At 45.1% G+C, this 23,833-nt stretch overlaps 1 protein-coding gene and 2 pseudogenes across 4 annotated transcripts in view; 1 reads left to right on the top strand and 2 right to left on the bottom strand.

Annotated features, from left to right (window-relative positions):
- Nucleotides 1-23,833, bottom strand: part of SYNE2 (spectrin repeat containing nuclear envelope protein 2) — a 252,356-nt gene that overhangs the window by 219,100 nt on the left and 9,423 nt on the right. For all 4 annotated transcript variants that reach the window (XM_066629628.1, XM_066629621.1, XM_066629615.1 and 1 more), the window contains exons 2-5: nt 16,138-16,252; nt 3,548-3,609; nt 2,481-2,576; nt 1,465-1,542 (exon numbers count right to left, since the gene is read on the bottom strand). In XM_066629628.1, the coding sequence (XP_066485725.1) occupies nt 1,465-1,542; nt 2,481-2,576; nt 3,548-3,609; nt 16,138-16,216 (315 nt within the window). In that variant the 5' untranslated portion in view covers nt 16,217-16,252. The remainder of the gene's footprint in view (nt 1-1,464; nt 1,543-2,480; nt 2,577-3,547; nt 3,610-16,137; nt 16,253-23,833) is intronic.
- LOC136637612 (5S ribosomal RNA) lies at nt 165-282 on the top strand (annotated as a pseudogene).
- Nucleotides 21,010-21,132, bottom strand: LOC136637846 (5S ribosomal RNA; annotated as a pseudogene).

The raw sequence follows: 23,833 nt of genomic DNA on the forward strand, positions 1-23,833 counted from the left end.
AATGTATCTTATGGCCTGATTCTACCTTCTACCACCCTGCCATGCCAAAAAAGGTGCATGCTGTATCCGGGGGTGGGGGGTGAATCAGGAGGCTAGGGAGAGGTAAGGGAACATATTTCCCCTTACTTCCCTGTAATCCTCCTACTCACCTGTGTGTCTTCTTGGACCTGAGCCAACTACCCTGCACATGCCCGATCTTGTCTGATCTCGGAAGCTAAGCAGGGTCAGGCCAGGTTAGTACTTGGATGGGAGACCACCTGGGAATACCAGGGGCTGTAGGCTTATACCATAGTCTTTCGAGACTGAAGGTTGCCAGCCAACCAGAGAAGAAGAAAGGGGTGAGGAGCTTCAAAAATAAAGGGGAAAGGGTCCAGCACATGGTATTACCGCAAAATGCACCCTCACTTGCCACCTCCTCACTCCCATTCCTTCCTTTCCCTGCCCAGTTTTGACCCCTCCCCACCCAGCCCCACCCCCACTGCTACTTTGCCTGGTCTGGTGGGCACAATGGGGTCTGCTAGTGGAGCTGTGGCACTGCTGCCTGTTGTAGAATGACTGCCGATTGAAAACTGTGCATTCCATCAGCAGCCACTTTACAACAGCGGAAGTGACTTGTTGTAATAGGCTCTGCACAACAGCCAAATCCTTCATAGTATTGGTGTATTAGTTGGGGAAGAACAACCAGGGCGGGAGGGGTGTAGGACTGGGATCCCTGCTCTGCTGGATTCTATGCTCCATCAAAAGCCCAACACGGAGCTCATCCAGTCTGTGCCAGAAAAACAGGTGATAGAATGTAGGAGACCCATTGCGCCCACTGCACCCTTTCTAAGGGGAATGGGACAAAAGTCCCTTTCCCCTGGGTAGGCTTCCGGCAGTCCCAGCAGTGTCACTGGATGCATTAGTAGCCATTTTAGCACCACCGCACCCAGTGGAGCTATGCGGGATAGGATTGGGCTGTTACTCCCAGGGAAGTGTGCATTGAATTATAGCCTTGATATCAGAAGCAGCTCCATGGCCACAGTAACTCAGTTATTGAGGGCCCAATCCTGTCCAACTTTCCAGCACTGATGCAGCTGGGCCAACATGCACTTGTGCACTACATCCTGTATGGGGGGGGGGGGGAGGGAATCATGGAGGCCTCGTCAAGGTAAGGGAACATAAGCCCCTTACCTTGGGGCTGCATTGTGGTGGCATCAGAGCTGGAAAGTTGGATAGAACTGGGCCCTGAGTTCTTTTAAGTTCCCATTGACTGTAATTGGGGTCTCTAACATTTTAGTGAAATTTTTTTCCCTAGGGGGAAAAAAAAAATTGGAACAACAGAACAATCCATCCCATTCAGCTTTGAGAACATGTGAAGAATGAAGTGGTACATGTTGGCCACAAAAATGTGGTTGACATCTGTAATGATACTTTGAAGCATCTGAACAAATTCCAAAGCCCTTCCATGGTTGACATGACACTGACCGATCTGTTCTTGAGGAAGGTTAAGGCGTGTTCAATGTTGCTTCTGCACTGGAAAGTGTTAGACCCTTTTTCGCGCGTCTATAAAAAAAAATAAAGAAAAGAATAATTTTATTAGAACCCATTAGGAGGACAGCTGGTATATATGACTGATTTTTAGCAGGCCTTACCAACAAGTACAGTTATCTCGTTCACAGGGGTCCAGTAAGAACAGAGATTCAAACAGCAATGTCACCTATTATACTTGTTTGAAGACCAACCAAAAAAATCACAAGCTTATTTGGTTCACCAAAACTCTTCTGCAGATTAGGTTTTAAGCCATGCTGCCAAAGCAATGTGGTTGGTTTGATTCCATTGTCTTCTCTTTGCCACCTGTGGGATCTTTATGCTGAACAAGCACCCTTAAGTTGACTGCATAAATAAATAATCAATAAATCACATTTGGATTGAAGAAAAGTACTGATGAGTCCAAAACATTCTTAGCTACTCCGCTACAACCTGGTAGGACCAAGTACCCTGCTAATGTTGCTGTGAGTACTGATCTATTTTAAACCCGGTGTAAACAATGAGGCCACTGAAAGCGTCCCATGACAGCAAACAATGCTTTCTCCTTCCATAAATAGTGCACGAGGGGGACATGCAACTACACAAAATCACTGTAGGATCAAAGCATTAATGCCCCTCTCCGCCTCACTGTGGTTTCACTGAATCCAGAGTGCTATTTTAAGAAAACAAACAAACAAACAAACAAAAAAAGAGTGGTTACATATAACAGGTTGTTTGGTCTGCAGGTTCTCCAGATTTTGAAGTTGCTGCAAAGAAGTAGTTTCTTATTCCACGTCAAACTCACAGAGCCTTGACTACAGTGGGCCAAAAGACAGAAGGGATTAAGTTGTGCCAATATCAAAAGGGTTTGAGGAACAAGGATGCAGTTCACGTTAAACAAAGTGAAACACCACTGACTTGTTGCAAATATGACAGCGCCCAACAGACTATTGATTGGATCATAATCCTCTTACCAGTTGTTGTCCTGAAAGGACTTCCAGCAGATCCAAAAGTATGTTTCCCTGCCCAATGTCTGCATACAAATCTGAGATGACAGAAGGAGGCGAATGCTGCAAAAGATTAATTTCTGTTTTGGTTATGCAAGACTCGGTTGCTACAACTATCTACAATAACCAAGATTCTGATCTATGCTTTCTGCCTACTGGCTTCAAGCTCTCAAATGCATCTTTTCACATGGAGAACAAGCACGTCACGGGAAAAGTTTCTAGGCGAACCTTCTCCCTGACATGCTAGTTTTCTATGTACAGGATGGGATTTTTTTTGTCTGTTAAAGCCGACGTTCTCAAACGTTTTCGCACTGGGACCCACTTTTTAAAATGACACTATAGCAGGACCCACCTAGCTTTTAAAAAAAAGTGATGTAGAAAGAAATTTTGTGTGTGTGTGTGTGTGTGTGTGTGTGTGTGTGTGTGAGATTTATTTATTTATTTATTTATTTATTTATTTGCAAAAACCTCGATCCATTTCTCATAATGAGGTAACCCTTTTGAATAGCCTTGAGGAGCTTAGTTATGTGACCCGGCCTTCACCTGCCCCCACTACCTGGGGCAGGACTTGGAAAGAAAAAAAGAAACACAAGAGAAAGATACATGCAGCACAATCCTATCATGTGCTGGAACAGGCAGGCCAAGAGGCCACCACTTCTGGTGATGGCATAAGTCAGAGGAGAGCAGAGCGGCTTGCAGACACTACGTGCTGCTTGGGGAACAGGGTTGGGATCCAGCATAACAGCCAGGTCCCAGACCCTTCTCCCCCTCCCCGTTCACCCTCCCCCCACTCTGGAATGGCTCCCTTCCACCTCTTACCTGCCCTCCCCAGACCCTTGAGTTGGATGAGCAACCCTCCCTGCCCAAGTCAGCGCAGAGGCTGGATTCAGCTCATGTGCAGGGTACAGGTGTCTTTCCAGTTTAATTAGATCTGTTGGAATGCAGGTATTTGACCTGGTAAAGGGATATGACACACTGTGTAAACCTTAGCGGGGTTTTTGAAAATTCATACTTTTCCTCTGCCTTTCCCTCACCTTTTCCAGTTGTGAATTAACCCAGCTCGTGAAGGTTCTCTTCTGAGTATTTTTCTGCTCCGCTGTAATAAAATAAAATAAAAATCATCCATGAACAAGGGGGTCAAATTTACTATTAAACTTCAGACTAATACATTCATCGTCCATTCACATTTATTTTTGCATGGTGGGGAAAACACTTTCAGGAAGATTCTCGATTCTTTCCTGGCAGACACTTGCAAGTATTTTAAAAAGAAGATTTGTGTTTAGAACACACCTGCCTTTCTTTCTTTCAGAGCGCGGTACCATAGTCTTTCAAGACTGAAAGTTGCCAACATGCCTTTCATGCCTGACAATCTTATGTGCAAAACTTGAGCTTGGCCATAAGTACACGAGGAGATCCCTAATGGATCAGACCACAGATCCTCCAGGTCCTGCATCCCGTTTCCCACAGTGGCCAATTAGATGCCCTCAAGAAGCCGACAAACAGAGCTTGCAGGCCCTCCCCCGTGGTTGTTCCTCAGCAATTGGCAATCAGAGGTATACTACCCCTGAACATGGATGTTCTATGCAGCCATCGTAACTAGTCGCGTATATCCTCCATGCTTTTTTCTAACCCCCCTTTAAAGCCATCTAGGGCGGCACCACCTCTTGTGGCAGTGAATTCCATATGTTATTTACACGCTGTAGGCAGAAGTGCTTCTTTTCGTCTGCCTTGAATCTTCTGCCAATCAATTCCATAAAGAGGAAGAGAAATGTATCTCTATCTACTGTGCCATGCATGATTTGATGTCTATTGTAGGAGTTCCCAAAGTGTGCGTTGTGGTGTCTTAAGGCATTATGGCCCACATGGATGTTACAGGATGTCCCCAGTGAGCCCCCCAACCTGTTCTCCTGGGTGCCGGTCTCTTGGATCTCACAAAACCTCATGAGTTTTGGGCATCACCATCTTGAATCTCACAAGATTTCACAAGATCTAAGATGGCAGTGACTGACTGAGCCAGGACAAAAAGGCTGTGGGGACGTTGTGCCCAGTTTGGGAACCAGTGGTCTATCATGTCCCCTCATCTTACTTCTCTAAACAAAGGAGACCCAAATGCATTCACCTTTACACGCTGGGAAGCCACTCCTGCCCTCTGATCACTTTGTGTGCACTTTCCTACCCTATCAACAAACATTTTGTGAGAAGCAAGCCTGAAGTCGCATAAAAGTTTCGAAGAGATTTGCAAAGCACTTGCAAGAGGCTTAATTCCTTCCAGTGTACAAACTCTTGTCCTGTGGTCACTTCTGGTCAAACTGGTCATACAGGGTTTAGAAACAGTTACAGGTACATACAAAACCTGTTTACCAGAGGTGAAAGTGAGATGAGGTCAGACACTGTGAGCCATAATTCCCTGACAAGTCACCATGTTTTTAAAAACTACCATAGGGCTTCAGCCTTGTTTGGTAAACAAATTCTGGGTATGAAGGTGAATATGACTTTTTCTTTCTCACCATGGAAGTGACACAAAAAATCAGCTTGGTGTCATGGATGTACTGCTGAACTTGGACTGGAGAACTGGCCGTATGGCTCCATTTTGCTCCCCCGCCCCCCCGCTGGGAATGGCTCTGAAGGGAGGGGCTGCTCGCCCGCCGTGCTGAGCCTCCCTGCCAGACCGGCTGCTCTGCCCCCCCTCCAGCTACACCACCGCTCTGTATTCAAATCCTCGCTTAGCCATGACATTCTCTGGATGATTTTATTTTACAGATTTGTTGTGAGGAGCAGCTCCTTAGAGGAGGATTTCTGGTGATCAAGGGCAAATTGGGCAGATATGGTCAAATGCTTGATTTGCATAATTGACAGCGGTCACTCCTTGGCACTCAGTTTAGTTTACTTTAACACAAGAGTTTTGATCTATTCATTTTCAAGCATGAATTGTGCATGGCCTGAAGCACACAAAACTGGGCGAAGGACTAAACCGTAATATTATACAATCCAAAACATACATAAAGGGAAATTAATTCAGCTGAGTTCAGCTTCCTGGTTAAAAGGAGGTTACAAGTGCCTGTTCTTCTCAATCAAGAGGGCATGAAATGTTTCTACTCAGAGAAATGGGAGGCCCTTTGCAAGCTACTTGACAGGCTCGCTACTTGATAGGCTCAAAAAGCAGCAACTTTCTAAACCTTCAGGAAGAGCCAGGGTGGTAACTGTAGTTTGCATTTGCTTTGCCTGTTGCAAATGTTTGTTATGCAAAGAGCTGCAAAGGATTATCTTGTTCCCTGTTCAAGGCAAGGATTACATTATTAGCATAGCAGTTCTCAGTGTGAAGGCTGAAAGCTCACATGCTCGCTTTGATGCTCATAGACCTTTGGCAAGAGGACGCTTCAGTCCCAATTTTGAGCATGAACTTAGGAAGCTGCCTTCTTATGGACTACTGGCCCATCCCACCAAGTGAGGCTGAAAGGAAAATGTGGGTGGGTGAAGGTTAAATTGAAAGTAGGACAATTGCAAGGCTGCAGAATCTTGCAGGAAGCAGAAAAGGCAGGAGCCATAATGGACAAGGGTTTTTGTTGATGCACTTTAACTATGTCTTGCATTGAAGGGTTTTTTTTGTTAATTGATCTTTAAATATAGGAGTTTGCAAACTCCCGTCCAGGCAAATACCAGACCCAACAAGGGGGTCTGGAATCAAGTATCTTGAGACCACAACTTAGAAATCTTTCTCTTTAACAGTTCAAAAAGAAACAACCATTGGATTCCATTGGGCTACCTTGCTGTAAAATTTCCATTTCAAGCCCTGAGCACACAAACAGCCAAATTGGGTATTACATGCAGTTGGGTGTAATTTTCTCCAGACTTTTTTCTTGCGTTTTTTTTGTAGTTTTCACCAGACTTTTTTTGCCTTATCAAAATACAGGAAAGAGGTTGCAAGTGGAGTTTGCCAATTGCCTGCTCTTCGCCTGCCTGCCATTAGCTCAAAATCACACAAACTTACTGCTTTTCCATCAAGATACAGGGATCTGTATTTTTCCTCAATAAGTAGAATTGCAGCTGGGGAGGGGAAGTTGAGGAAGTTATGATGGGTGGGAAAAAGTTAAACAGCCTGATCCCCTTCACCACTCCTCCCAAAATCACAGTCTCCTGCTAACCATGAAAAAGTTACAGGCATATATCCACTAAATATATATCCACTATCCACTACAGGATATCAACTAAAATTGAGTGTTGGGAGAGTTAGGACCAATGAAAATATTTATTTACCCAGTGTGTAATTAGACTATGGAACTCCTTGCCACAGGAAGTAGTGATGGCATCTTGCCTAGATGCCTTTAAGAAGGGATTGGACAAATTTCTGGAAGAAAAGTTCATCATGAGTTACAAGTCATGGTAAGTATGTGCAAGCTCCTGGTTATAGAGATAGGCTACCTCAGATTGCCAGATGTAAGGGAAGGCACCAGGTTGTGTCTTGTTGCACTGAAGCATTTGGTGGGCCACTGTGAGATACGGGAAGCTGGACTAGATGGGCCTTTGGCCTGATCCAGCGGGGCTCTTCTCATGTTCTTATGTACGTTCTTATATATAAATATAAAGGTTCAGACAATCTCTCTTAAAAGGCAGCAGCAAGTGCTAAACGAACAATTTCTGGGAAAATGTCATTTGAAATTAGCTGAGTCCATTGCAGGGCACTGATTAAGAGGGCATCATCCTGGTTTGAAGACTGAAGAATGTGAAGTGATCTTGGCCATGACAGACTCGACTAAGCAGAATATGATGTTTGAGCTAGAGAGAGACTAGCTGGCCAGTTCCCTTTCCCACAGAAGGATGACCTTGCATCTATCTGAACATGAGACTCTAAAAGACAAGGAAGCGACACCAAGGAGAAGAAGTCCTCCAAAAGAATGCGGTGCTCTCGAGGTAATGAGTTCCTTTCTTCGCTCCCTTGTTTCTTTGTCAAACAAGGAGGGCAAGGTTAAGTAACCGACAAGTGGCTTTTGTACCTCTTTTCCATCAACTACAGCTGGTTGCTGAGCCACAACTATTTGCGGGTGGACATTAATCTAATATTTGTAGTGGATCACTGTGCTCCTATATTCTTCAGAGGGCTGCCATGTTTCTTTAGTGCCAGGAGTCTGGCACAGCTTTCACAGCTGATTGACAGGTAAACATCCAGTGGGTGCACCTTTTCTCAGCAGGGCCTGGGAGGGAAACTTTATCTGATGAATGTGTGCCTGCCATTTCAATGACAAAAGAACCGAAGCAGGAAACAGGTAGTAACACTCCAAGTCAATTCTATCTCCCACTCTACCATACAGTGGCACTACCAGAGTGTGCAATGAATGATATTGTGTGTGTGTGTGTGTGTGTGTGTGTGTGTGTGTGTGTGTGTGTGTGTGACCAGATTGCCTGGAAGAGGTAAGTAAAAATATATTTTACTTAGCACTCCATAAGCCACCTGGCTGTCAGTGGGTCTTCTTGGACCTACACCAGCATAGACTTGCTGGCATAAGTTTGAAGAGAAGCGGGGTCGTTGGGCTGGATCCATTCCCCGCACCAGCTGGCACGAGTAAGGTCATGCCAGGCTGCATGGGGAGTGGGTGGGAGAGGGTGGAGGGGAGGTGCAATGAAGGCAGTCAGGGGGTGTTATTGGGTGGGGGATAGAAGAACAGAAGAGGATCGGGCCCAGGACGGAGGGGGGGGGAGAATTGGTGGTGGCAGCATATGCCATATCCTAACCCCTGCTCCCGGGCCAAGCAGCCCCATGTGGGTTTCGCAGATTTGCAGCAGCTAAACAGCTGGCACAGATCTGAGAAGACCCATAAGGATGAAGGGGCTTTACTTGGGGTAAGGGGAAATGTATAGGGCAGGGGTGCTCAATAGGTGGATCGCGATCTACCAGTAGATCGCGAGGCAAAATGAGTAGATCGCGGAGCCCTGTCTCTCCAAACTGTTAATATGTCAGTTTCGTCTAGTGACTAGACGAAACTGACATATTTAGCTAAACTGACACTGAAACTGACACTTTAGCTGCTCTTCAGGCATGCAGCAACAAAACTGACGAAACTGACTAGACTCCAGCAGGGGCTCCATACATTAAAGGGGGTGTCTGTCAGACGCTTCCTTCCCCCCGGTAGATCTCCGGGCCTTGCTGGGTTTCAAAGTAGCTCGCGAGCCAAAAAAGTGTGAGCACCCCTGGTATAGGGGATATATATCCTCTCAGGGAAATATACCCTGAGGTGAACTCCAGTCGCATGCTAACCTGTGTAGGGATATAACGCAGGCCATGCAGCCTGACTGTGCAGACTCAGGCTAAGATTTGGCTGTCAATCAATCAAATTGGTCATCAGTTCAAACAGCTGACTCAGCAACAGCAGAATAAGGAGAACTCAGAAAGTAATTTTTATTTATCTCTAGGCTTAGTTTATCAACCCAGTGGCATTTCTGTCATCACCGCAGCTGTTCCCAACCCACATTTATTTTCAGCATGGGGATATTCTCTTCCTGCATTGCACTACTCCAGAGCTTAATGGTTTCACAAAAGCTCAGATTCTTCCATCATGTGATTCATTAAAAACGACTTTTTTATGGCTAAGGGAAGGATGAATGGACTCTTTGTGCTGGCCCATTTTAATAAAGCTCTACATAACCTTGGGATTATCTCCCCCTTCCTTTTTTGTCATTTTGTAGTGTGTGACCCAAAACAAACAATTTCTACTCCAGATTAACAAAGCTCTTCTTTTGCTCCTGGTCAGGATCAATGCCAAGACGTACTGTTCCATATCCAAGCCTAGAACCCGCACCTCTCAATTTAAAAGGCAAAACGAGTTAAAAGTGGCATTCCTTTCTTGTCTTCCCTTGTATTATTTCATTTTGGAGGGCTTATGAAATTCTCCTTAGCATCTACATGGATTTGGGGATTCTAGTCTTGAAAAACAATAAAATAATATACAAGAGGAAGGAACTGTAGCTAAGTCAGAACAGTGATTCGGAGGGGGGTAGAGAATATTTAGGTTGTAAGAATATTTTATCCCAACAAATAATTCCGGCTGGCCATCCGGCACCCCGTCCACTCCAGGTGCCGCGGATGTGCCTTACGTTTGCGACACACAGCACCAGCGCTGGAGCTCAGCACCGGGCCGTTTAGGATTGGACCCTAAATCACAGTGCAAAACAGAAAGCTGATGTGATGACTCTGCTTTTTTTTACAACTTTTAACTGCACCAGTATCATTTAAATTGCTTGAATTGGTTTTATTTAATTTTTTTTTTTTTGCATTTAAAGTTAATTGTGTTTTATATGGTATTTTTATTGTTGCTTTGACACCGCTTTGAGCACCAGAAAAGTAGTATAAAATCTTTTAAATAAATAAATTGAATGCCTGAATGGCTCCAATGGTGAGGGGGAGAGTTGCTTACATGGCACGTTGTGGCAACTGCCATGCTTACCGCACTGCCCTCCCCTCCCCCCCCCCCCCGCTACACTTTTGGTAGGGACAAAATGATGGGATCCTTTGCCTACACAACAGGGACTCCAATACAAATTACAGTCCTTCCTTGATCAGGAGGCATTTTGTAGTGCTTTGGGACTGCAAATTGAAAGGAGGCCACAAGTGAAATGCATTCTGTAAGCAAGTGAAATAAGACAAAATCACAGCTGAGCATCCACCCTTCTACTCTACCATGCAAAGATCTGCAAATGTGCCCTCCAGGAGCTGACAGAACGGAAATAATATTTTGTGATCTTGTTATTTCTGGAGCCTTGCTGATGTTACAACTCACAAGCACAACAGTGTGATGTAGCCTCGTGGGTTTTTATAAAGTTACCCAGCATTTTCAGTTGTGGCCTCCTCTGTCACTACAAAACAATAGCTTAATTAATTACTACTTCCCACACCTTCTCCACTTAGGACAGAGGCCACAAACACTGCCTGTTCAAGTGAATGGTACCTGTTTCAACAGCTAGCCTCTTTAAATGCTTGTCGAATCAGCGACCAATCATGAGAGTTAAATAGGTTAAGAAGGGGAATTATGCTCTAGTGATGGTGTACAAATTGGATCAGCAGGCGCAGGGAGTAAATCCTGCACAGGCTTGTTCAATGGGAGTTCACACCTGCCCCCCGCCACATCTCACTGCCCTTCCTTACACTCCAAGGCTTAGTAGCCATGGGAACAGGATGAAGGAAGGTGTGTGATGGAGGGGAGATGAGCTACTGCAATCCTCAAGCCACTTACTACTCTGGGGAACCGTTAGGTGCATCTACGGGGTTACTAGAGGCTTGTAATTATTATTCATAATATTTATATTCTTCAGCAAAAAGTCTCACAAAGCAGTGTACATAATAAACAGCCTAATCCTGATTCCTCAAGTGGCAACACTGCAACAGCGGTGCAGCCTTCACTGTATCCCAAAGGGGAGCTTTGGTTGCTGGAGATATCCTTGGGGTAAGGGGACATTTGTCCCCTTGCCCTGGAGCAAGCTCCAACAGCCTTTATGGGTCAACTTGGACCTGTGCCAGCAATATCACTGGCACAAGCCTGCAATGATCCATGGAGGTGAATTAGGCCTTACGATTTTGTAGGCAGTACTGAGCTGGAATCCCTAGCATGCATGCACTGCTGAAACAGAGATGCCTGCGTTGGCTCAGTCATGTTGGGAGAATGGATGATGGCCAGATCCCAAAGGATCTCCTCTATGGAGAACTCGTGCAAGGAAAGCGCCCTACAGGTAGACCACAGCTGCGATACAAGGACATCTGCAAGAGGGATCTGAAGGCCTTAGGAGTGGACCTCAACAGGTGGGAAACCCTGGCCTCTGAGCGGCCTGCTTGGAGGCAGGCAGTGCAGCATGGCCTCTCCCAGTTTGAAGAGACACTTGGCCAACAGTCTGAGGCAAAGAGGCAAAGAAGGAAGGCCCATAGCCAGGGAGACAGACCAGGGACAGACTGCACTTGCTCCCAGTGTGGAAGGGATTGTCACTCCTGAATCGGCCTTTTCAGCCACACTAGACACTGTTCCAGAACCACCTTTCAGAGCGCGATACCAGAGTCTTTCGAGACTGAAGGTTGCCAACAACAACTGTCACCAAACCCAGCCGCCTCTCGGGCTCAATCTGCTCAGCTGCCCACCATCACCTGCTCAGCCATCACCTCTCTGTTCTTCTTTCCACCTGTCCCTTCCAGCCTCCCATGCTATCCTGCCTGCCTCGACAGGTCCTCCAGGATCCACTGGCATGCACAGGAAAACTCCAGCCTTCCCACCAGTGCTCCAGCAACCAATGCTACCAGTGCACACTTTATGACTGCTTTGCACATGTTCTGGGTTTCCTGACCCAGGGGGTTCACAATCTTAAAAAAAATATATTAATAAAAGATAGTGGAGTTTGTCTTAGGGCCAATTCACACAAGCAGCACTACAGGCAAACTCCCCTCACATCTACCAATGCGAACTCAAGTACATGTCCAGATGGGCTTCCAGGCATTCCTGCCAGCTCAGCCCTGGTTCAGACACTTATACTTGGCCATTTCATTTTGGGTGGTGGGTGAATGGGTAGGTCATCTCTAAGACTCCATTTTTGGGTGCCGCTTGCCTATGAAGACTAGGCAGCTCATGACTGAGGATGGAGCCTTACCTGTAATAGTGCCACAGTCTTAGAATGCCTTATCCAGGACTGTGCTCCTGGTATCTACTCTTAGGAGTTTTAGGTGTCAGGTGAAAACCGGGCTGTCCATCCAGGCCTCTTAACACAGGATATTGTGCTGTTATTTCTTATTTTATAAATCTGCCTGCTACTCTTATTTAGTGTAAGTAGCAGTTACTACCATTTTACTCACCTGCTTTAAAAAAACAAAAACTTTTTTATACTTTCACTGCAGGTTGCTTTATTATCAAAAATACAAAAATAAGTATAAATTCACTAAACATGAATATTGTTGTGTCATTACTACAAATATCAACTCTGTGTGTTTGTGTGAGTGAGCGAGCGAGCGAGCTAAGGTTAGCCACCAAGGCACTGCAAGACAATAGCATCTGGTACACCCTTCCCCTCCACTCCCAAAACAAATCCAAACTTTTCCCTCCAGCCCCGAAACAATCTTTCCAATTTGGTGGCTAGGGAACATGGCATCTCCTTGGCTGCCAGCTTCCAAAACAATGGTGAGACAGATAGAACTTCTATCTGTTGCTGAGGCATCTGTGAGGCATTCATGTGCACAAGTAATTCAGTGTTGAAATATGCCCGGGCGAAATGCCCATAGAATAAAGAAAAGCAACATACACATAGCTCAGTCCTTATCATTGCCTCATATCTCCTGCTGTGAAAAGTATGGTGGGAAGATCCATCTGGTCCTCAGTCAGACTGGAACTTCTTGTTTCCCCTCCTTGAGGAAGGAGGGCTCTTACACTCATGCCCTGATTAGTTAATAACATTTATAAATGCTGCTTGCACCCTGTCTAGCCCCCCACAAGCTGCAGGGCAAAACAAAGGACCTTGTAGGTGACCATGGTCAAGGTCGCCACGACTGTGAAAATGTAACAAGAGGGGAAGACTCCTCTACGTGCCCAACAGCTGCTATAGAGAGACGTCTCAGAAACAATCTCACTCAGACATGCAGTGGTGTAACCAGAGGAGGTGCAAAGCACTAAGTTTTGTAGGCACTTGAGTGTGCCGTGCAAGTGGCCACACTCAGGGCAAAGAGGTGGCTGCCTCTGTTTTGCTCCCCAACCTGGAATAGCTCTGAAGGGGAGAGGGAGGGGCCACTTACAGGGCGCATTCAGGCACCTGAAAAACTTAGAGCTTTTCACCCCCTCTAGCTATGCCACTGCAGACACGTGAGCCCCACTCAAAGGTTTGCCACCTCGTTGGCAGCTAGACTACAGAGTCTGCCGGTTGCATAGCAGCTCAAGTGTGTTTAGAAACATGCCATATGAATCATCATGGAATGTTACCTGTCTGTTTCCCCACCTCTGGCACTGATTAGCTCACTTCTATTGAAGGAGGAGGGTGTGACCGTCTCTCTTTGTCAAGGCAGCTCTACCTGCATCCACCTTCCAGTCTTAGAAAACATCTGGTAGTTCAACAGTGAAAGTGCCACACCAGGGCAAACAGCTCTAAGGGTCTATCTTACTATATAAGCGTTTGCATTTTGTCGTTGGCTGTGGGGTTTTGCTGCCTGGTCTGGTGAAAATGAATGAATGGGAAGCTATAAATGCAATTTTTCCCCCAAAGGAAGTGAATAAAACCAATGCATTCCCACTCACATTAAAACAGACAGAACATCAAGCTCCACTGCCAAGAAGGTTGCAATAAAAATCTATGGCTAAGTAATACAGATTCTCTATACTGTTCCCCATGGAGTGGAACATTCATAGGTAAATTTTTCTAAGGGTGCTTCCAAAAATCACAACATCTTTCTGCTCCAGAAGAGCCAGGAAAGATGTGTGTATGGAGGGAGGTAGGGGATTATACATTAGCATAACCATATTTAGTGCCTACGAACACTTCACAGACATTATATCAGGAATCCAGACAACAACCCTGCAAGGTAGGTCGGTCAGAAGCCTTTCCTGGAGAAAGTAGATCTGGCCACTTTCACCCATGTTTTGGTCGTACCCCATTTAGACTTTGGCAGTGCATGCCAAGTGGGGGTGCCAGTGATGAGTGTTTGGAAACTTCAGTTGCTGAACGCTGGGCCAATTGATTTCACTCCACCTAACCTGCCTCCCGGGGTTATTGTAAGAATAAAATGGGAGGTGGAAAGAACTTGAGCTCCGTGGAGGAAGGGTGGAATAAATGCAAGAAATAAAGAGTCCTGGTTCCGATTGCTGCTAGTCTCTATGGATTAGCTGTCAAGTGCTCGGTGCCAGGAGCTCAGCAAAGGTGGGCCAGGGACAGCAACAAAGAATACCAAAAGGAGTTGAAGTAGTGATGCATGCAGGGAAGCAATGCAAGCAGGCCAAGAGGGCAGGGGGAGGTTGAAGAGAAATCAAGTGGCAACCCTTGGCGACCTGCTGTTGGGCTAAGCAAGGAGAGAATCCCTGCCATTCGCAGTAGGACACAATGATGGGTCAGGTGGACTGATGCTTGGAAAGTGCAAGGTAGCTTGATAGGTCCATCGGACTTTGACTGCATCCATGAAGTTCCAGGTTTAATACATGGCTCTCAAGTGGAGAAGCAACTCTCCACCTGAGACTCTGAAAAGCTCCTGCCAGGCTGAGCCCAATCCTGTGCAAGACTACTCAGAAGTAAGTCCCATTAAAATCACCGGGACCGACTTCCAGGTAAGTTTAGATAGTATTGCAGTCATATTCATACATCTCAAGGTTTTCAAAGGAGGGCGCAGGAGGCAACTAGTTCCTCTTAACTGGGTTTTGCCCAGAGGCTTCTGCCTGTCAGCTACAAGGACCTGCGGTTCCCCTCTCTGCAGCTGTCCTGGCAGCCCAGCAAACTACGTAAGTTCCAGCCTCAGTGTGAGTCCCAAGTGCAGCATCAGCAAAGGAAGGTTCACCTCTGTTTTGCTCCCCCTGCCTGGAATGGCTCCGAAGGGGCTGCGTGCACTCTGCGGTGAGGCTCCCTGCAAAACTTAGTGCTTCGCAACCCTTATACCACTGCCTTTCACAATGATTTACTTCAACTGCAAAACTCAGCAGAGGAAAACAGGAGGAAATTGCAAAGCAAACCTGACCCCCAAAACCAGGCAGTGTAAATTCCATGGCTAAAAGGACAGGGAGCCCTCTGTGTATTCCAAGCACACTTGAAAAACTTCTTGAGTGATTGTTACCAGAGCTTTAGCTGGCTCCACAGGATGAAATCAAGGATGGCTGCAGGAGAATTGCCAACTGACCAGAAAAACCTGGTTTTTGTGCCTTAAACAGCAGCATGATCTAGTCTTATCTCCCAAGTGCAGACTGATGAATGAGGCTGACAATGGCTTGCCTTAAGAACACCAAAAGTTTGCAGATGATCAGGCTTGCATTCGTCACATACAGAGTTTCTAAATGTTCACTGCAGTGTAGACGAGAACCACAAATACTTTCCAGCACGGGAAAATGCTCCCTATATGGCCTGATCCAGCAGGTCTGTTCTTATATTCTTATGTTCTTAACACTCTCTAAATATTGTTACATGAGGTTCAGAGGCATGTATGAAGTTCTTTCACACTGACACATGCCACAAATAACAGAAGCAACACTGGGAAAGTGGTGTTGGGTTGACTCAACCCAGTTGAGGCTCCGCTTATGGACACTATGGGAAGAAGATGCTGAACCGGGTGGACCTTTGGCCTTGACCCACCAGGGATGTTCTTGTGAAACATGACCACACACACTCCTTTTTGTCCCACACAAATGTAACTTTGTTAAAACGGGCATACAATGTGCCCACGGGAAAGCCCATCCATGTGGCTACCTGATGCTAGCAGACTGCCCCACTCCCTACCATGTTCCCTGTGCACTGCCGTCAAACCCAGAAGAATACTGTCCCCGTAACTGAAACCGGAAATCCCACTCTTCTGGGTTTGGCAGCACAAGAGCTAGCAAGGTAAGAGTTTTGGTTTTTTGTTTGCTTTCTGTAGCGCAGTGGCAGCAGACCCAAGATAGCAACTTGGCAGAATTCTGGGTCCCACCATCCCTGAACTTACCTTGCAGTGAATAATGGAGGTCATCAATGACAGTGGAAGGCAGTTCTTCCGCAGCTGGTGATAAATCAGGCGATGCCATGTTTTGTCCTCTAGTATGACTGAAAGCTCATTTCAGCTGCCAAGGGAAAACAGAAAACAAAGTTAGGAAACCATATCTAGATTGCCCATTCAAAACCTATGCTTGTGAGGGGGGAAAAAAGGCTGAAGCCGTAGCTTTCTGTTGTTTTCCAAGGATGGTGTTTTTGTAGATTATCCGGACAAAGCCCCCTTTTTTCAATCATAAAGTCACTAGTTGTTCTTTCAGGTTCTATTCATATGATTTCTAACAGCTGGATAAGCTCCAGGTCTGGAGCAGCCACTGTTCTAAGACAGGAAAGAAATCTGAATTCAAATATCTGAGGCACAGATTTGAAGGGATAGGGAATGATCAGAGAACCCAGACTCAAGTTGTTGACAGACCTTCCTGGTTCTTTCAGGGAACGCAGTGCTAGCCACCCTGAGAGGCATAGCTCAAGTCTTTCCCTTTCTTTATCTCTCTCCTCATTAAATCTTGCACTCTGCGGAGTTCTTTTTCTGCTCAGCAATTATTATAGGAGGGTGAAAACAAAAGTCGCTGAGCACAGAAAAGATGAGACAATTAAAATGTAACAAAGAAAGTGATTTTTGGCTGACAAAACAAGGACGATAATTCTTGCCCTATCTGTATCTTAGCTACCATAGTGTACCCCCTGGAAACTTTGCAACAGAGTTTATTTTTCAGCCCTGGGGAAATCTTCCTCCTGCAAGCCACTCTCATCAATCACACATATTCTCACTACTATATACAGTGCCATTTAAATATATATATATACATTTTCATGTACATGTCTGGAACAGGTCTGTTCTGTTTGCCAGGGAAACTATGAAAATACAAGGAAAAAAGAATAGATGCCAAACAAATCTGACCTTCACCCGACATGCCAAACATGGCAAAACATTAATATCACTCCCTATTGTGGTAGATGCCCAGTTCACACTGCTTATCATTTGCGATTACTTTTCTACATTCCTTAATGCTGCCTTGAGAAATGTACCCCCTTGTCTGATTGGCTCACAACAGTGTAAAGCAGCAATTTTCAGCCGCAAAGAGTCTGCAGCTGTACTGAAGGAGTTTAGGAGAGGGTCATTTATTATTAGGGCCATTGGGGGGGGCGTGTATAGTGTGCCTTGTCAGTTGTCAAAAAACTGATGGTGTGCCCATGAGATGAAAAACGGTGGAAAATCACTGGTGTAAAACTTTAAAAACAAACATTTCTACGTATAACAAAGAAAAATGAGTTTGGGGGGCATTTTTTGGCACAACACACAATTAACCAATGGAACTCCTTGCCTCAAGTTTTTCAGTTTAGGAGAAATGAACTAAGGGGGAGCATGACGGAAGTTTATAAAATCACACATGGGATAGAAAATGTGAACATCAAGGATTTTTCTTCTTTTCTTTCTTCTTTTACTATTATAATAATTATTACACAATAATATATTAGTATGCTATATATAATTATTATTAAGAATATTCATATAGTGCTTTTCAAGAGAACGTTCACAAAGTGGTTTACTGTCTTATGGTTTCCCCATAAGACTGAGAGTCAACCAATGAAACTGACCAGCTGTAGATTCAGGACGGAGAGAAGAAAGTACTTCTTCACGCATTGCATGAGGAACCACTGCCACAAAATGAGGTGATGGCCAATGAGAATGGTGACTTTTTAAAGGGAGGTTAAAAATTCATGGGTGAGGAGAACCTCCATGACCCAGTGCAGGAAGTCACTGAAGCCAGGCAAATCGAAAGAAATTGTAGGTGAAGGCCATGGACTTCAAGCCCTGCTCTGAGACTTCCTGGAAGCATTTGGTTGGTGCTGGATCTTAACCGGTCTCATCTAGCGAGACCCTTTTTCAGTTTATGGTGGCACTGGTCACTGGTGCCACTGGAAACCTGGGAGTTTCCCCATAGAGAGCTACTATCAGCTACTACGAGGAGACAGCTTTCCATACTAAACTGGTAATGCCCTTATTCCTTAGCAGAGTTGGAACTCAGATATCGTGGACTAGATTGGAAACCAGCTCTCATAAGAACATAAGAACAGCCCCACTGGATCAGGCCATAGGCCCATCTAGTCCAGCTTCCTGTATCTCACAGCGGCCCACCAAATGCTCTCCATTTCTGGAACACTCCGCCTGGGATCTGGATTTTTTAATGGCCTTGGAAAGGAAATGCAGTCATATCTACTGTGAAACCAATTCCAGTGGCGCTCCAGATTATTTATTTACGATCCAACCAAGCGTTCTGAATCTTATTATTCCCTCTATGCCAAGACCTTTCCATATTCACTAAAGAAGAACATTCGTAGCAACAAACCGTTATGAATCAAGACTGAAAACTTCCCAGTAACGGATCTGTACAGCTGGCTTCCAGTTTCATTTTTAATACTGAAGAAAGATCTTGCTTGTTTTATCTTTGGACACAGTGGGAGTAGAGTCAGAGGTATCAGGTTGCTGCCAGCAATTTTTACACAAAAATATTTCTTCAGTATTCGGTTACTATTTTGGAGCCAATCTGTTTTATGCGAGTCTTGGGATTGGTTTTGTATTTTATTGTGTTTTAATTGTTTTTAATGGTTTTTAAATTGTTTTTAATGTTGCAAGCCACCATGGCTGCCCTCACTGGGAGAAAGGCGGGATATTATTCCTTTAAATAAATAATAAATCTGCACACGCAGAAGAATCACATGACAGTTTTTTGTGAACACTGTATCACAAACCTGCATACACCATTGATTCTGCTGCATGTGTGAATTGGCTACTGGACAATGAAGAATAAAAGTATCATCTTCTACAGTCCTTCCTAAACTGTACCACTTTAAACTGCAGGTAAGGGATCACTTTGACCCAGTTGATTTGCTGGATCTCCTGAACCAGGCCAAAGTGATTCCCCACCTGCTGGAGAAGGAAGGAACTATCTCAAAGAAAGTATGTCCAGTTAGATACAACAGACAGATCATTAGTGTCCATCTTTTTAACAATCTCAACAGACACAGGGTTTTTTGAGAATGGTGTACCTACATCAGCCGCCTCCCCCCAAAAAACCCTGTGCCCCCATATCAAGTTTGGAAAATGCTGTTAAGTTTTTGGCATTGGACCAGGCTTTAATCAGAACTCTTGGTGGTGACTATTTCAAAAAGGCTTTGGGAGAAAAGTAGATGCAATTATGGTGTGGTAAACTTTAGTGGGAAGATTAGCTACGCCTGTTGAAAGGAAAATAAATATTGATTCATAAATCAGACAACAAAGGAGCAAGATTCAGTTGACTTCAACAAGTGAGAGAGACTTTGCATTCCCGTATGTTTGGCTTGGAAGCTGGCCACTGTTATATAAATAGACATGCTGCTGGAAACCCAAGGGGGAAAAGAAAATATTGTACACTGTTTTTTTGCCTGTCCTGAATAATAGTGGAAGCCTGTTTGCTCTGAAAAACACCATAATCATATAATTAGAAATTTGATGTAGATATTGCACATCTATCTGTCCATCTGTTGGTCCCCCCAGCACTCTAACTATAAATGTTAAAATGCTAGTCCCCAAAATCTCAACACACTCTAGTGTGACCAAGAGGCAGACAGGAGCACCCAGGCCAGTGGCTGGGTAATCTGGGGTTGCTGTGAATAGGAAAAAGTTTAGCTTCTGCATCAGTGGTGCCTTTTCTTTTTTCCTCCAGATAAGTGAATGGTTATCATTCATCTCTATGAGGAAAAGTCAAGCAATAAACTTGGGAACACTTAAGAGTGGAGAAAAAGCCTTTCCTGATCCTTGATCCTGACAGCCTGGCCCTCACCAATACAGATTTTTACAAGTCTGTATGCAAAATGCACCACAGAGTGCACAGGTATACTTCACACCTGTTCCCTAAGAGTGCACACAAGCCATCCTTCCTGCATATACACATCACCCATCACAGTTAACAGGCACTTGGTCTTTATTAGGACTGTCACCTGTTTGAAGAACTCTTGGCTAATTAAGAACACCTCCAGAACACCTTCCAGTGGTGTTTAAATTGCACTTTCAAAAACTGGAAGGGCCCTTGAACCCATTTCTGCCCAGGCCACAGGTGTACATGTTTGGTTCCTGTTGTGTATATGCACCATTGGGCAGAAATGGCTTAATTAAACAGCTCCAGAGGGCTTCCTGAAGGTCAGAGAGGCCACATGTAGGTTGCGTCCGGGAGGTCCTCCAGCTGTGGGTTCGGAACCCATGGTGGGTCAAATCTGTGGATTCCGAAACCACGTATAAAGAAGATCCACTGTAAGTGTGTTTAGCACTGTGCCCAAAAATATTTGTAATGAGTTAACTAATTAATCAATTGCAACCCAGCTACACACTAACAAGTACTTTGCAATATCCCATCACACTCTAGTGTGACCAAGAAACATAAATCAGGGTGAGACATACTGCAGTATCCCTGGGGATTCTCAGATATATAAGCCTTCTCAAGTCCATCCCACCCATCATAGCAGCAAACCTTTCTGCTCCTAATACAAGAAAAATCAGATGCAGCTTCCAATGGTGTCTTGAAAAAAACATTCTGAAGCATGGAAAACAAAGCAATTAAGGGCACAATCCTAAACACTTTTGTCAGTGCTTTCCAGCACTGGCATAGTGGTGCCAATGGGACGTGTACTGCATCCTGCAGTTGGGTGCCACTCACGGAGGCCTCCTCAAAGTAAGGGAATGTTTGATCCCTTACCTCGGAGCCGCATTGCCCTTATGTCAGTGCTGGAGAGGGGTTAGGATTGCGCCCTAAGTGGTTGGCAACCTTCAGTCTCGAAAAACTATGGTATAAGCCTACAGCACCCAGTATTCCCAGGCGGTCTCCCATCCAAGTACTAACCAGGCCTGACCCTGCTTAGCTTCCGAGATCAGACGAGATCGGGCACATGCAGGGTAACAGTTGCTGCCCTAAGCTGCATTAATAAATATTAATATCCTTGTTCAAAGATGGAAGGGGTAGGGGAGACGGAAAAGCAGATCCTCCTGGGGGTCTTTGGGCACTTTTGAAATCTGACTGCAGAAAAAGTAGCTGGAGACACTCTTTGCAGTTTGAACATCCAGTTTCTCCTTCTACCCTCACAGCAGCTCTCTACATTCACAGAAATGTCCTCAAACCGCATTCGGCTTCCTCGAGTTCCTCCCTCTAGGCTCAAAACCGGGTTTGTTACAAAGGCAGGAAGGAGGAGGCAGGCAGGCAATTACAATAATGGCACTTTGGCAATTTGACAAGCCAGGATTAAAAAAGGAAACCGAGCCTCTTTTGAACAAACGTGCCTGTTGCGCTTTGCTTGGAAGGCCTCGAACCGCAAGTCTGGGCTCAGTGTTCCGTAACAGGAGTCCAAAACAAAGCCGTGGGAGGCCCGCGTAGGACTGGGCTGTGAGTGTCCTCGGAAGCTCATCTTGCATATGTGAATGTTGTTGTATTTATTATTGAGGATCACAGAGAAAAAATGCTCAACTCAATTCCCCCTCAGTGTAATGTGGGGAATAAACACCCGGCACACTACAGCAGAATACATAACAGTCCTGCTGGATCAGACCAAAGGCCCATCTATTATTATTATTATTATTATTATTATTATTATTAACAGTATTTATATACCGCTTCTACTCCAGCTTCCTGTATTTCATTGTAGCCCACCAGGTGCATCACCAGAGCACACAAGACAATAAAATACCTGGAGAAAGCCCAATCGTCTGGGTCCCAGATCCTTACCATCACATGAACATGTCCAGACATTTTTGTTCATCAACACAGGGTCTCCTCCAGGTGACTGGTGGCCTACGAGTGATCTTTTTCATGGCACCTTAACTTCAGAACAACCTTCTGTCACATGCAAAACCACTCCCAAGAGTTTCCCTGTGCTTCCCCAAATTCTGAGCCTCACAGAGAGTGGGCAATTCTCCTGCAGTTCCTATATTGGGATCCACTAATACTGGCTCTCAGTGGCCACCCTTAGAGGAGTCTGCTTATTGCACCCCTGCATGCACTCGAAAGGAGCAAGGCCAGAACAGTGAATCACACTGAGTCTTGGTGGGCACAGGAGCCTTCATTTATTTCATTAAATGCATTCCTCCTGGCATCCCAGCAGTCCACTCACAGCAGATGCGTGTGCTCCTGCAAAGGGTTTGGCAATTGCTGCACTTAGGAATCCCAAATCAAGGTAAAAGTTCAACCTTAGGGCACTCCCTTTGAGTTTCTATTCACTAAGTGGCAAGCCAGAAGCAACTCTCAATGAATCCCTTTCCTTTATTCCCTTCCTGACTTCAGCAATAACTCCTAAAGCTAAAGGAAGCATTCCTTCCTTTTTCAATGAACAATGCTTCTCAGACTTACCACCCCTTGTGGTTTCACTGGTGAACCTCACAGGCAGGTACCTCCAACAATTTCCTGTTCTTTCCAGATCACCCTTCCCTTCTCCCCACACCCTCTACCAACTTTGAACAATGCGAGAGATTGTCAGGGCATTTGGCAAAGATTGGATCAACATTAAGGGTCAATGGGAGTCACTTGAACATCATTGCGCATGGCACACTGTGGCTGCAATGGGCATGGCCACACAGGCCAGGTGCACAAGGGTTACAAAAGAGTTCCTGCAAATTTTGGCAGGTGTGAAATTCCCACATCTAGGGGCAGGAGCCTCATCTTCCTCTGTCTTTGAGCACCATAATAAGAGCATAAGAAGAGATTTTTACTGGTCTTGCACCTAGGATTGCCAACTGACCAGAAGAAACCAGCCTGCCCTACTCTTGTGTCTTTTACCAGGAATCCACTGGTGATGCTTCCATAAGACAGAAGTAAATGTTATTGCCATCTACTAGTGCACATCACGCTGCTGTTAAAGGCTCAACTACAGAAGCCGGCTGAAAAGATGTCAACCCTACCTTGCTCCACAGCTTTTCACAGCAGCCTGATGTACAAACTGTAACTGCAGTGTTGTCACTAGGGAGTGCAGAGAGAGTGTGGTCTGCACCGGGTGACTCACTCAGGGGGGTGACACCACTACTGGCCCAAATTGTGAAAATCTTTGTTGTTTTGAATAATATCATGTTATATATCATTTGATGTGTAAATTAACGCAGAATGCAATCAAGCAAACCGCACTGAAATATCTGTATTCTATCAAAAAGTACGGACAAATAACCAGAAAAGGAAAACTGCCTTATGTAACAAAAAGGGGGTTTTCTTAACTCAGAACTGACCAATAAGACTGATTGTTCCAAGAGCCTATGAGATGCTATTATGACACAGCAGAAAACCAATAAGGTGTTAGTAATTGTCAGCACTCATTTCCATGTATCAGATCAAATACTAGAACTCATATTCAGTTGGGCGAGAGTCATCAAGTTCGCCACTGGTTTTTTGTTGGTTACTTATTTGTCGGGTGACCTGTACTGTTCTATATTAAAATAAATAAATAAAGTTAGTGGCGGTGACACCAACCCTAGTGATGTCTACTGATTTCCCTCAGGTCAGAAAAAACTTCAGCTGCTATGCTTCTGAAAGAGAGACTGCTTTTCAAGGCACAAAAGCAGGGAAAGTTTAAAAAAAAAAAAGTGGCAACTCTATTTGGAGGGGAACGGCAATCCTAGCAGTTTACATTTGTAACACAGA

Source organism: Tiliqua scincoides, chromosome 1, assembly GCF_035046505.1.
Source record: "Tiliqua scincoides isolate rTilSci1 chromosome 1, rTilSci1.hap2, whole genome shotgun sequence".
In the NCBI taxonomy this organism is placed as follows: domain Eukaryota; kingdom Metazoa; phylum Chordata; class Lepidosauria; order Squamata; family Scincidae; genus Tiliqua; species Tiliqua scincoides.